General features: G+C 53.0%; 1 protein-coding gene across 1 annotated transcript; it reads left to right on the top strand.

Moving 5' to 3' along the window:
- Nucleotides 1–213: 213 nt before the first annotated feature.
- HSD17B7 (hydroxysteroid 17-beta dehydrogenase 7) lies at nucleotides 214–6,227 on the top strand. The gene is made up of 9 exons (XM_039556310.1): nucleotides 214–292; nucleotides 395–598; nucleotides 703–795; nucleotides 1,672–1,786; nucleotides 2,246–2,440; nucleotides 3,299–3,403; nucleotides 4,418–4,474; nucleotides 4,748–4,846; nucleotides 5,254–6,227. Exons 1-9 carry the CDS (start codon nucleotides 258–260, stop codon nucleotides 5,347–5,349), a joined length of 999 nt encoding a protein of 332 aa, XP_039412244.1. The 5' UTR covers nucleotides 214–257; the 3' UTR covers nucleotides 5,350–6,227.
- The last annotated feature ends 7,690 nt before the right edge of the window (nucleotides 6,228–13,917 follow it).

Here is a 13,917-nt window from a genome sequence, read left to right as displayed (position 1 = left end):
CGGGGCTGCGCGGAGTGGGCGTGGCCACCGCGCTGTGGGCGCGGCCGTTGGGCCGGGGCGTGTCCCGCACGCGCGGGAGGCGTGGCCTGGGGCGCGTGCCGGTGTAGCCCCGCCCCCCGCGCTCGGCTCACCATCACGCCACCGGCGGTGCGGGCCCCGCCCCCCTGCTGCGCTCCCATTGGCTGCTGGGCGGGGCGGGGCGGGGCCCGGGCGCGCGCAGCCCTTATAGCGCGGGGGGCGGCGGGCGCGGGGCAGTCATGGAGCGGGTGGTGCTGGTGACCGGTGCCAGCGGGTGAGTGCCGGGACCGGCCGGACCGCCGGACACCGGGGGCCGGGAAGCTGGGAGGGGCGGGCTGGCCTGGGCAGGGCTCTCTCTGACACCGTCCCTTTGCAGCGGCGTGGGGCTCGCGCTGTGCCAGCGGCTGCTGGAGGAGGATGGCCGCATCCACCTCTGCATCGCCTGCCGCAACGTGCAGAAGAGCGAAGCCACGCGGGATCTCATCCTGGCCACCCACCCCGCCGCCCAGGTCTCCACCGTGGAAGTGGACCTGGGCAGCCTGGCCTCCATCCTGCGGGCCGCCCGTGAGCTCCGCTGCAGGTATGGGATCTCCGCCCCATCAGACACCCCCCTGCCCGCGCTCCGCCCCGCTGGACGCCCCTGTCCCCCCTCCAACCCCGACTCCTCTGCTCTTCTCCACACAGGTTTCAGCGCCTGGATTTTGTCTACCTCAACGCTGGGATCATGCCCAACCCGCACGTGAACTTCAAGGCTCTCTGGCATGGTCTCCTCACCGGGTAGGAGATGTTGCCGGGGGTTCCAGCTCCCCTTTTGTGGGAAGCTCGGGGTGCTGGCATCGTCAAGACGTGCCCTTGGGTCCGGTGCTGAAGAGCCTATCTCTCTTCCTGGTGTGACGTAGAGCACGTCCCTGTGGGATGCATGGTCTTTTGTGGGGTGGGTTTGGCGACTGAGTGCCGTGCTGGGATGGTCCAAGGCACCCAGTGCCTCTTCTGATCCCAGGTGAGGCCTGCTGTGTGCAAGGGGAGGGCAAGAGGCCACCCAAAGCCTGCAGCCCCGGCACTGCGTGAGAAATGCTGCTGTGTTGAAGTTTAGTCATACTGGGTCTCCTTACTGTTGTTCTCATGCCAGTGTAGGTTTTTGTAGTTTTTAATAGCTGTGGATCACAGTATCTTGTGAAGCTGATGGTGTTGGTATAAACATCAGCTTTTTGGATCAGCAACACGGGGAGGCTGAGCTGGGGAGCACAGTGACTTGTGTCAAGTCTAATAGAACTGTTGGGGTGTTGAGCACTGATGCCAGACTGGTTTCCTTGCCTGCATTAGGTATGGCCAGAGGGCTTAGTTCCATGCTGGAGCTTAAGTTATCTGAGCGTGAAATGAAGGAAAGAGATGTTTTTAACGGTACTTTACCATGGGAGAGTGAAGGAAGGGACAAGTCTTCTCTGGTCTAGTCAATATTGAGACACTTGCAAATAAAGGACCTGGGATAGTCTGTAAACTTTTCCCATCTTTTTTTTCATGGTTTGATGTTTTCCTTGAAGGTGAATCTGTGTGGAGCCTGTGAGGTGGGGGGTGTTTCCAAAGGGCTGAAGTGGGGGAGTGGTAGATTTCTCCTGGCAGTGTCTTTCACTAACTCCTGTCCTTGGCTTCTAGGAAGGTGCTTCACATGCTGACCACTGCAGAAGGCATCATGACCCAGACGGACAGGCTGAATGGAGATGGACTTCAGGAGGTGTTTGCTACCAACCTCTTTGGACACTTTATCCTGGTGAGGCTTTGTATGGAGATTGAACCCTTTGATGTTTGATGTGGGTAGGGATGGGTCTGGGCAGTACAGATGAATCAGTTCTCACAGGTTTAGATGCTGCAGCCTGACAGATAAAGAATGACAGATAAAGGCCTTGACATTCGTTTAAATAGCAATAAATGGTGACTTTCGTTGCAAGAGTTGATTTAATTTTGAGGTTACTCTAGTGAGCCAGCAGCAGATCGAGGTAAATCATATGTAGTTCTCCATCCAGGACAAATACTAAGGCTTGGTTGTATTAAATTCTGAGGTGCTCAACTGAGCTGTCCAAGAGAATGACAGCTGCTTGTACAAGTGTCTGCTTTTGGCTAGTCTAGGAAAAGCTGGCCAAGACAGCTGAGAGAAGCCTGTAAATACTGTCAAGTTATGCCCTAAGACTGGGAAATTGATGTGTTAAATAAGTTAACAACTCTTTTTCAGGTTCGTCAGCTTCAGTCTCTGCTCTGCGGTAACGAGAAGCCCTCACGACTCATCTGGACCTCCTCCAGCAATGCCAGGGAGTCTGCCTTCAGCCTCTCTGACTATCAGCATGCCAAGGGGCAGGAATCATACAGTTCCTCTAAATATGCTACTGACCTGACAAGTGTGGTTCTGAACAGGAAATTTAATACTCAGGTGATGATGGGGTTTGTGTTTCTGAAGAAACCTAACGAGCTGCTACTGTTTGTAATTATCATTACAGTGTTGTTACCTAGTTGCATTCATTCACTCATAGCAATCTGCTGCGTTCCTTAGTGCACAGGTAAGAGCTGAACGTGGCTGAGGTTGAACTGGTGGTGTAGGGGGTGGAGAATCTGCCGGAGAGATTGCCAGATTTTGGAGTTCTTGCCAGAAAAACTTCCCAAAGCAGGAGATTTTAGGCACGGTCCCTACTTTGCAAGTTCTGTCTCTTTAGACCAAAGAATTGGTGTTAAAAGAGCAAAGATCTGCTTTTTACACTCCCAGTGCTGCCTGCAAGCACTGGAGGTGCAGGCTCTGCTGATGGCTCTGTGCTGCTGCTCAGGTTTGTCACACTGAGGTGCCCTTCCTCTCCTGGGGATTGATGGATTTTGTTGGCAGCTGCAGCCCTGGTCCAGCAGTAGCGGTTGTGCTGTTCTCAAACACTTAAGAGAAAATGCCTTAGTCCTAAAAGGCTGAGCTCTTATCTCCAAAGAAGAGGTAGCCTTTGGTCTGAGAGGGCTGTAATTTGTGGGATATCTGCTGTGGGTGCTGAGCTGCATGGAGATTGCACCAGGAGGCTGCGTTTTCTATCCTGTGAGTTTATAATGGGCATGGATTTAATACAAATGTTTCCAATTTGAACCTCTTAAAAATCACTACATCTAATTGCTGTCTGCCCTGGTACTTAGTGGAGTATTACTGTCTGATGTCTATACACACCCTCTCTTGCTGAGGAGTACTGGGAGGGAAGGCGTGTGACCCATTCTCTTAACTGTGGTGTAATTGCACACTGACTTGGTTTTCTCTCTGCAGGGTCTGTATTCCAGTGTTGTTTGTCCGGGGCTTGTTATGTCCAACATGACCTACAGAATTCTGCCTGTTTTTCTGTGGAAGCTCCTCATGCCCATCATGTGGTTGGTAAGTGGATGTCCTGCCTGGTTCTGGGCTGTGACACACTTCACTGCAAGTGATGTACAAGCACACTTCTGGCTGCTTGCTGCCTGTGCTGATACAGAGTTCTTCCTTCTGTTGCGCTGGGCAGGCTGGACCCTCTGCAAACGTTCCCTTTCTCATCCTGGGGCCCTGATTTCCAAGCTGAGTTTGGAGGTTGGACACTGTGCACAGGGGCAGGGTTCAGCCCTTCAGGCACAGCAGTATTTGTCAAGGCTCCCCTTGGAAGGTTTGCCAGTTCTGCTTGGGCTTGTGAAACATCACTATTTTGCTGGCAGCAGAGCTCAGGACTTGGCCCCAGCTTGGCCCCTGTGCTTTGAAATGCTGTTCATTTCTAGAACAGCTTGTTTTTCAGTCTTGTTCTTTCTATTCCTCTAGAAGGCAGTGTTGCATTTTTCTTTCCAACCCTATGGAAAGCAATGCCTCCTGCTCTCTATTACCTCTCCCCCTGCTTCCCCAAAAGTTTCCTTGTCTTTCTTCCTCCGGCCTTCAGCTTTCAGGTTCACTGCAGTTCTGTCCCTGAAGGCTGCATGCTCTGAGCCTTGATGCTCTTGCTGCATCTTTAGCTGCCCCCAGTTGCAGCAGCTGATCCTGATGGATCACATTTCTCCCGGCAGCAGAGAGGCAATGCCTTCTCAGTTGTCCTCAAAGCTGGCAGTCCTGCAGATCCCCTCTCCCTCCTGCCATTCCTGCACTTGAGACCATTCCAGAAGAGGCACCTGCAAGGTGTGTGTGGCCTGTTGGCTCCTGCCTTGGGGTGAGCTCTGTGTGGGAGCGGGGAGTGACACTTGCTGGGCGGCTCCAGAGAGCAGTTTGTGGTGATAAAGGGATGCTTTACTCAGTGTGCAGTGTTACCTATTGCCCACTTTGAGAAGCATTTTTACCTCTGGTAGATTATCTGGAGTGTTTGGGCTGCTCAGGGCTTGCCAACAAACCTTGGGCCACAGTACAGGTTCTGTCATGTCCTTCTTTTCCCCTCAGATCCGATTTTTTGCCAAAACTTATACTCTGACACCTTATAATGGAGCAGAAGCTCACGTAAGTAGTTCACAACCTGATTTTAATATTCCTTCCTTCTGGGTAGCTCTTCTGGGGTCTTGTGGCTTGAGCAAAGAGCCTCTCAGCAAGGCTGGTGGGTGAGTGCTGTATTTGACCCCCAAATACCATACAGCAGTGAGTGTGGGGCACCAGCTGTCCCCAGGGCTGATCTGCCATGTGGTGCTCTATGACCTTCATCCAGTACCCACAAAATAAATGATTTTGGGGAAAGATCTCGGTCAGAGGAGAACATCTTTGTGCTGCTCTTGCCAGGTGTGGCTGTTCAAACAGAAGCCGGAATACCTGGATTCTCTCGCCAAGTACCACAGCTGCACTTCTGGACTGGGGAAATGCTACGTGGAGCCTCGAAAGGTAAATGGAGAGGGAGCTTCCTGCTGCAGGGACTTGGCTGGGGGTCTGCCATCTGCTTTGCATGGGAGGGTTGGTGCCGAGGGTGTCCTGTGGAAGCAAGGTGCTTGCTGAATGCTGAGCAGCAGGGAGGGACATGGGGTTATCTGCAGTGTTTCCTAGAGTAACTCCTGGCTTAGGCTGGAGTCTGGAAGATAATGGAAATGATGATTAGAACAGGTTAAGTGTGTAACGATGCTTCCCCAAAATATGTTCTGGTTTATGCCCTGCTGACAGATGTCTTTAGCTGGCTCTTTGTGAAGGTGGAAGGTCTGGAAATGCACCCTGCTTATCCCCAGAGCTGTCCTCAGTGTCTGCACTGGCTGCCACCATGGTGATGGTCTCACAGTGTTGTTCTCCTTGTCTTCCAGATGGATGTGGATGAAGACACTGCTGAGAAGTTTTACCAGAAGCTGTTGGAACTGGAGGAGCAGACTCTAGAGAAATACCGTGATCTCTTAGATTAAGTAAAGCCAGTCTCAGGGGGGTGAGAGTGTTGTATCAGTAATACAGGATTTCTTCATTCTGGTGCTACTTGTGTTGCCAGCTGTTCTGCAGGCACACGGCTTCACACACAATCTTCCTTCTTGTCAGGAGGTGAACAGTTCCTGAAAATGGAAGTGTGAAAACTGAGGAGAAATACTTAGACCTTTTACTATGGGATTTTTCTTTTGGCATAAAACTGGAGACCTTGAGCAGGCAGAGTCTGTCTTAACACAGTTGCAAAGCAGTGTCTTGCAAAAGCATGACTGAACTGTGCCCGGTTCAGGAACAGCCTCAAAACCTGTGGTTTCAATCTGGCTCAGTGCAGTAAAGGCAGCAGTCTGGGGTGCTGCCCTGCATCTTGGCTCTGCTGGTGTTTGTAGGTGGCTCAAACACACCACCTGTGGCTGATCCTGACGTACTTGAAGGCTCACCTTCAGCAGAGCTGCTCTTAAACTTGTTCACCAAACCTGGGGCTGGCTGTGCAGACCTGCTCAATAAGATTGAACCTTACTGGCAGGTGGGGTCTGCACAGCAGCTGAAACCAAGCTCCTGAAGAGCTGGCATGAGAAGCACGCACCTGCCTCAACTGTGAGAACAGATGCCTTGCTGTCCCCTGGGTATGGGCACTTAAGGGTTTTAACCATGACTGGCTGGAAAGGATGATGTTAACCTGGACTCAGGGCCAGTCTGCTCTGTTTGGAGCAAGAGTGAGAGGTTACCATGTTGTTTTATCTATTTAACTCTTTTTATATCAAACTATTGTACCAACCATTCTTCCTGTTGTTCATCTGGGGACCCTCACCAAGTACCTGCCACCAAGTAACTTCAAGTGCTGTAACGAATAAATGACTGAAACTGACTTGTCCTTGATGCAGTGGTGTTTTTACTCCAGTGTCCGTCTACTTTTGACTTGGAGGGCTGGAAGGAAGTTTGGTTTGTCGCCTTGTGCTATAAACCTGTATGTACCTGGGAAGTGTGGAGTCTCCTCTCTGCCTCAGGAGAGCTGTTAACCACCTTTCTGGCTTACTTCTTTAGTTAAGGAAAGATGTGAGTGATTTCTGAAGACTTCAGTGTGGTTTTGTGTGCTGAGCCCCTGTAGGACGTCTGAGACTATTTCCCAGCCTTGGGCTCTTGGGAGATGTCTCTGGTGCTTGCTCACCCTGCTGTGCCATATAATTACTGGTTTAGTGCTCCCTAGTAAGGGAGCCCGGGCACTTCCCTGGGGCTGGCAGGGATCAGGTGACATTAGAGGGAGGCTGTGCTGTATACCCAGGCTGGTGCCTCCTGCCAGGGTGCCCAGAAGGAGGAGTGGCTCAAGTCTGGGTAGGAAACCTGCACAGAGCTGGCAGCCAGGAGAATCCAGGCTTTTCATGGAGTTGGCGTGCCGGGATACCGATTTAAAGAATCTTGCTTTTATTTTCTAAATTCTTCCCACCCTCCACTGGTTTTGAACAGAGCAGAGGGATACTGCCGGTGGGGTGGTACCAGCAGTAGAGGTGTGTCAGTCTTGAGTTTGGGCTGAGGAGACCCTGCCAGTTCATCCTTGTGTGAAGACCTGGGCCCCCATCACTAGTGTGGATAGGAATGTACTTGGTTTTGGCCTGACATTAGAACAGAATGAGGAGCTGGCCAGTGTGGCGTGGTGCTTCTCTCAGCTGTGGCTGTAGCTGTTCAGAGATGTGAAGCAGATTGGGCTGTGCCTGCGTGGATGTTTATTTAAATGCAATAAAGCTGGTCCCAGCACCAGATCTGGATTCTCTGGCTTTGTTCAGCTGTGTCCTAAAACACCCTGGCACCAAACCCCTCTATTTCCAGTGGAGTGCCTTCCCTTCTCCACAGGGAAGGAGGCAGTAGCTGGTTGTTCTCTTCAGCTTGGGGCACTTGATCCCCACAGCAGCCTGCAGCAGTGCTTGGCTCCTTGTTCTGGAGAGTGATGAAGCACATTGTCTTGTTTGGTTCTGGATGAGCAGCTTGAGCTTTGCTGTGCTCGTGCCCTGGGATGTAGTAGGTGACACTCACTGCCTCCACCTACCCCAAATCCAGAGGCACTCAGTCATTCCTTATCCCAGCCTCATTCTCTCTCTGGGCTGAGATAAATGAAATAGCAAGGGTTACTTGGAACAGAGTCTGACACAATGCTTCTGAGCTGAGTGCCACTTAGTGGGAAATAGGCCAAGCTGATCACCTGTAGTGCCCTGTGCCAGCTGTGTGCTGGCACTGCAGCTGTGCCAGGCTTAGGATTTGAATGCAGTGAGGTCTGGAGATCCTAGAAGGCATAGCTTTGAATAATCTAGCATAGTTAAGAAAAATAAATGTTTTCTGGTATATGAGTTTGGTGGTTCTGTTGGGGTTTTTTTCTCAAAGCTTGGAAAAAAGGGGAAAGTTTCTAGGATGGGCAGAGGTTGATGACCAGAGGTAGGACCTTTTAGTTTTTATCTCAGGTGTGCCTGTAGGATGAAGCTGGACATTTATCAGGAAAAGTGGGGATGGGATGGGACAAGTGCTTTTTGCCTATGGGGCATGCAGTGTCTGATAAGGGGAGAGGATGTGTGACCAGTCTTTATCCATGACACTGGTGTCAATAAAGCTATGAACATGTTTCTGCTTCATCTGAAAAGCTCTCTCTAGCTCTTCCTTGAGGATTTATGGCTCAGGGCTAGAAAAGATGTGTTCTTCTGTCCTACTGTGAGCTCAGCCTGCTGCATGGTTTAGTTTCCCCTCAGTAGCTGTGATAGCAGCTGGTGCTCTGAGATGTGTGTTACATCCTGGGAGATGCACATGTAGGATTCAGGAGTTGTGGGGGATCAGCTGCAGCACGTGGTTGTGCTTGATGTGGATGCAAAGTGGCCTCTGGAGACCTTGAGCTCAGCTGCCTGTTCAGAGTTACATGAAGAAGGAAGACAAGGTGCTAAAGCACAAGCTGAGCCCTGGGGAGTTGAACAACCTGAAAAGATGGGATGCACTTGTGGTTTCCCACGAGTTTGGTTCTGCATGGAGCCGGAAATCCACAGCCAGCCCAGGTGTCTCCTAAGGAATGCTCTTCAGCTGGAGGAGGTGCTCCAGTGTTCCATGGCACTTGTCACAGGTCCCTGCCTCTGTAGGGGTTCCTGCCTGCTTTTGTGACCCCAGGCATCATTGTCCACGCCTTTCTGTAGAAAAAGACTTGGCTGTGCTCAACCTCACTTTCTGCCCCTCCCTTCCCTGTGGTGAGAAGCTGGATGTCTTTGCACCTGAAGGATGGGACTGTTTTGTGGTATGGGAGCCATAACCACCTCCCACATTTTGTCTTTTGTCCTGAAGGCATAGGTAGGACCTGGAACCCTGAAACAGGGACTGCCCAGAGGACAGGGCTCAGTTGTTGGCTGCTCCCAAGGGTGCTGTGCCCCTGGTTTGGCTGCCCACCACCCAGCTGGCTGTGAAAAGACCTGGCCAGTGCTGAGGATGTGCAGAGAAGGATGGCTCCTCATGCATGCCCTGCTCCTGGCTAGCAGACACCTGTGCATGGAGCTTAATCCCCCAGCTAATCCCTTTCAGCTAGACCTGACTCCTCTGTGCAATGAAAACAGGTCCTGCCCTGAGCCAGGAGCCCTGTGGTGCGGGGTGGTGAGAAATTCCAGCTGGGATAGGGGAAGAGCTGGCAGCAGAAGCCATGAATCACTGCTGATACAGGAGCTTGCTCTTTGTGATCCTTGGATATGGAGCTTTCCAGAGAACCTCCAGGGCAGGTCTTGAGTGGTTGCCCTATGAAAGCCTGCACAATCAGCTGCGTGATCTGATATCTCATGACCATGCCTCATCCTGAGCCACTGGTTTTTCACCTTTGTGGGCAGACACGTTGCCTTGCTCCAAACACAGCCTGAGTTCTCCACTGCTTTTCAGCTCAGCTGGCTTTCAGCTATGTAGGGCATGGATAACAGGAGGGTGGGTGGCAGCTGAGCCCTGGCCAAGGGAGGATAAAGCTTGAGATCAGTGTGTCAGCTGAAATCCCATGGTTGGGTGACCCTTTCCCCTCCAGGAAGGGAAGGGAATGAAAAATAACAACAAGGACTGGCATGTCCCTGTAAACAGGTGGATGTAATACAGCCAGCTTGTTTGGAGAGATCCAGGCTTAGTGGATGGCAACTTTCATGTTGAAAGTCTTGGAGGGGAGCTGCCCAGAGTAGGGAGAGATGTAGCTCTGAAGAGCTGGGTGAGAAATGGGGAGCAGAAACCCCTCTGACCCCTCTGAGAGTGTTGCAGCAGCATGGCATGGCTAGCTGTCAGGGAAGAGCCAAGAGGGACCTGGATCTGGGTGGGTTTTGCTGAGAATGGGCAAACAGTAGAGCCCTGAGAAGTTTTTGGCTATGAGGAAGAGCTTGCACCTCCAGCCAGCCCTACTCCAGGGGCTGGTGGCCTGAAGGCTGACCCAGGCAGCTCAGGGCTATGTCCAGGTGAGGTCTGAAGTCTCCAGGGATGAATACCCCGCAATCCCTCCCAGGCCCTGTCCCAGGGCTGCTCTCACACACTGCCCCACTCTGCAGCTTCCCAGGGAGAGTGAGGCTGAAGGGTGCAGTGTGGGAGGCTGGGGTCAGAGGTGTGCCACATGGCCAAGGAAATGGGAAAGCCCAAAGAGAGCCAAGACTACCCTCAGGGTCAGGGAGGATTGTCAGTGTTGCTTTGAAAAACAAGGAGTTGTGCCCAGAGGAGAGCTCTCAAAGGGAACTGCAGATGGATTCAGGGAGAAGAATCAATGTGAGTGGTAAATTCTTTGTTAAGCTCATCAGCTGATGCTCCTGTGTAAGAGCAGAGCTTGGAGAGGCTATGATGCTGTAATTAACAAAATGCTCAGTGAGAGGGGCCTGGAAAGGCCCTGCCAGACACCCTCTGCAGATGCAAGGATTTGTATCAAACCAGAGTGCTAGCAGGGGCAAAACAGGGCAGGCAGACGACATTCACCTTGAGGCAGAGCAGCTGAGCTGCTCGCTGGGCATTCATATCTCCCTTAAAGCTGCCTCAAGCACAGCAAACAGGAGTGTGGCTGGGTAGCCAGCCTGGGCTCAGGCTGTGCAAGGCAGCACAGATGCTGAACGTGTATGTAGGACCCTCTTTGGTGAAGGAGAAACTACTAAGGACAAAGATGACCTCAGGGTGCACCACGGAGGCACAGCTCCAGACTTGCCGTGTTTCTGTCTGTCTCAGCAGAAGCTTAGGTCAGCTCAGCTGGGCTCAGTGGAGCTATGTCCCTTGGAAGCTCCATGAGTCACTGTGGCTGGCACCCCTCTGGGCAGCACATGGCAGGTGAGGGAATATTTCATGTCTTTGTCATCTGAGCAGAAGGTGGCTCATTTTTGGTGAGCCAGGAAAAGCCAAACTGGCTGAGATGGTTTGGATAAGTGACTTCTAAGCAGCAGTGTGTGAAGGCTGTAGGGATGCAGCTCTGTCCTGGCTAGCCTGTGGAGTCCTGGGACGTGTGTGCATGGCCTCCAGGTACCAGGGGTTTATTAATGGCCTTGAAATGCAGTAGCACTACTCAGAGCCAAGCAGATCCTCACACTGCCTACCCACACTCTGCCTGTCAGCAGCTGCCACAGCTCGGGGTTCTGGAGGGCTGGATCGCATCCCTGCCTTGCATTCCTTGGATACCTTTCAGCAGGTCACGGCTTCCTTGGCTTTGGGCAGCTCTTGGGCTCACTCAGGCTCTTCCTGCTGTGCCCAGCTCATGATAGGCATTCTTGTCTGGAGAGGGATGTGTTGTCACTTGGGTCTGGGCTGCATGGATGGGAGCAGGCAGAATGTTGTGGTCCATGTGGTCCATGTGATGGCAGAGGTGTTGGAGGACAGAAGGGTTGGATGGCTCCTCCTCTGGGCTCACTGCTAGGCAGCGGCAGAGGTCAGGGTCAGTGAAGTTAGGAAGAGAAGCCCACAGCAGGCACATTGCCTTGTGTTTAGGCTGGGAGCACCAGATCAAGGTCAGAGGAGTTGGAATGGCAGGAGCAATTGGCAGCTTGGGCATGGCTCTGTACACAGGCAGTGGGGCACGTCTGCAGCTGCTTTGTTACAGACTCACTGCAGTGTTGGTGGCATGGGCTCTGGAGGCCCCTGCTCAAGGATGTCCCTCCTGGAGCAGGACTAGCCAAAGCATTAATAATCCACCTCTTGGTTCCCTGTAGGGCCACATGGTGCTGGCCATGTCCTTGCGTTCTCCTGCTCTCCTTCCCTGCCCGAGCCATGAGGCTTTTGGATCCAGGGGTGTTATGAGCTGGTGTTGTGCACCTGAGGTAAGAGGTCCATCCTCTTAGCCAAGCATGGGCTGTAGAGTGAGCTGTCTCCAAGAGGGACAGTGTGTGGGGTTAGTGTAGCACCGGGGCGCTCAGCCATGGGGACATCCATGATGGAGCTCCCGCTCTGCATGGGGTGGGTGTGCTGGCACATGCCCTGCCCCACAGAGGGGCTTTGGGGGACCCCTCTGCCACGTGCAGGGGGACAAGAAGTCCTGCTGGGACTGAACCTTTGCCTTTCTGAAATCCAGGCATGGGGCCAATGAATCACGCAGCAGCAGGGCAGCCCAGCAGGAAGCTCTGCCGGGTGCAGCTACCTCAGCCTCGCGGGCACCAGTGGTTTCCTCCCACCCATGTGGTGGTGGCCCTTGGCATTTCCATCATCAGCAAAGCCCTTCCGGTGCTCCTGGTGTCCCAGGCACAGTGTTTAATGAGGAGGGACAACGAGGGTAGGACATTCCTGCAGGAAATGTTGCTCCTCCATGAGCATGGTCATTCTCTGACCATGGAGTTTGAGAGCTGTGTCCAGCCTCTGCTCTCCTGTCTTTTCCCAAACTCAAGGACAACAATGTTGGGGTGTCGAGCAGTGGAGTTGGCAAGGATATAGGGGAGAAGGGTGACCATGAAGTCAAGGTGGTTGGGGAAGAAGCTGATGGTGTGGAGGTGTCCTCCCAAACACCTCTTGGGCCCCCAGAAGCCCCCAGGATCTTCAGTGAGGTCTGGCACTGACCATGGTAGAGTGATCTGCCCACGGTATCCCTGAGCAAACAGAGAGCATGTTGGAACAGGTTTCATAGAGTCATGGAATATCCTGAGTTGGAAGGGACACACAAGGATCATCAAAGTACAGCTCCTGGCCCTGCACAGGACACCCCAAGAATCACACCAGGTGCCTGAGAGCATTGTCCAAATGCTTCTGAAACTCTGGCAGGCATGACCACTTCCCTGGGGAGCCTGTTCCAATGCTTGACAGCTCCCTGGATGAAGAACCTTCTCCTAACATCTAGCCTAAGCCTCGCTGGACACAGCTTCTTGCTGTTCCCTCGGGTTCTATTGCTGGTCACCAGAGACAAGAGATTGGTGCCTGCCCTTCTGCTTCCCCTTGTGAGGAAGCTGTAGACTGCTATGAGGTCTCCCCTCAGTCTCCTCTTTTCTAGGCTAATAAAGCCAAGTGACCTGCCTGCTCCTCGTATGGCTTCACTTCCAGGCCCTTCACCATGCTGGGAGCTCTCCTCTGGGCATTAACAGGACCCCCAGGTGACACTGGGCAGGTTTGGTGGCGCTGGCACCGGTGCCATCTCCAGATGTGCTGCTCAGGGCACCTCACTAGCAGGTGCTGCTGGTATATGGTGCCTGCTGGAGAAACCTGTCCCAGCATATCACACTTGTTCAGTCAGCTTCCCTGAATGCTGCTGCTCAGGCTGACACTCGCAGCTCGATGCCTGAGGAGCATCAAGTTCACTCATTCCCAAGGGAACTGTCAATACTGTCAATTGTGACACAGGCCTCTGTCAGGGAGAGGTCATGTTTTTATCAGGTCTTGCTAATCTCTATTTTCTCCCCACCTTTTTTCCCTGCCCATGCAACCCTCAGTGAGGTGTTCAGCAGTGATTTGATTGCTGTGGGGCAAAGGTTGGCTTTCCCAGTGTTTATCAGAGCACAGGTATGTGAGCTGTGGGTGGCCTGGACGGTGGCCTGGACACCTCAAAACTTCTGCTTGGAGCAGGACAGGCTGTCCTGGACCTGGCCCATGCTCACTTTGCCAGCAGTGCTGAATGTTGACCCCCAGCAGCCTCTGCAGGGGCTGGCTGGGGTGCACAGGCTCTGCCCGGGTCTCCCTGCAGAGTCCCCTGACCTCTCAGGTCCACGGTTCAGCTCAGGAGAGTGCAGAGAAGGGTAATAACAAGAGGGACATCCCAAGGTGGGTGCCAACACAGCTGGGAGTCATGTGGGTCAGCCAGGCTGGTTTCTCTGGAGCCAAAAGAACTGGAGCCAACCAGTCCTCAGAGCCTCACTTTTGTCCAAGTTGGAGGTTTCCCCAGAAAATTCTAATGGGGGTTTTGTCTGGGAGATTGAAACAGAAGGTTTTGCTTCCTTGCTTTGTCCTTGAGCAGTTCCATGGCTACCCCAAGCCCCTGCTTCCCCTTGAGGACCCTTCTTGTCCCCTGCCCTGTCTTGGCAGGGTTGCTCTGACCACAGCTGGGCCAGCATGAAGACAGGGGAGCATGGAGTGGGTCCAGGAGAGGGGGGAAGGTATGTGGGCAAGGTGCTCCAGTCAGGGCTCCATGGAGC

This window comes from Corvus cornix, chromosome 8, assembly GCF_000738735.6.
Source record: "Corvus cornix cornix isolate S_Up_H32 chromosome 8, ASM73873v5, whole genome shotgun sequence".
NCBI classification, from domain to species: Eukaryota; Metazoa; Chordata; class Aves; order Passeriformes; family Corvidae; genus Corvus; species Corvus cornix.
The sequence above is the reverse complement of the archived record's forward strand: the minus strand, read 5'-3'. Positions and strand labels throughout refer to the sequence as shown.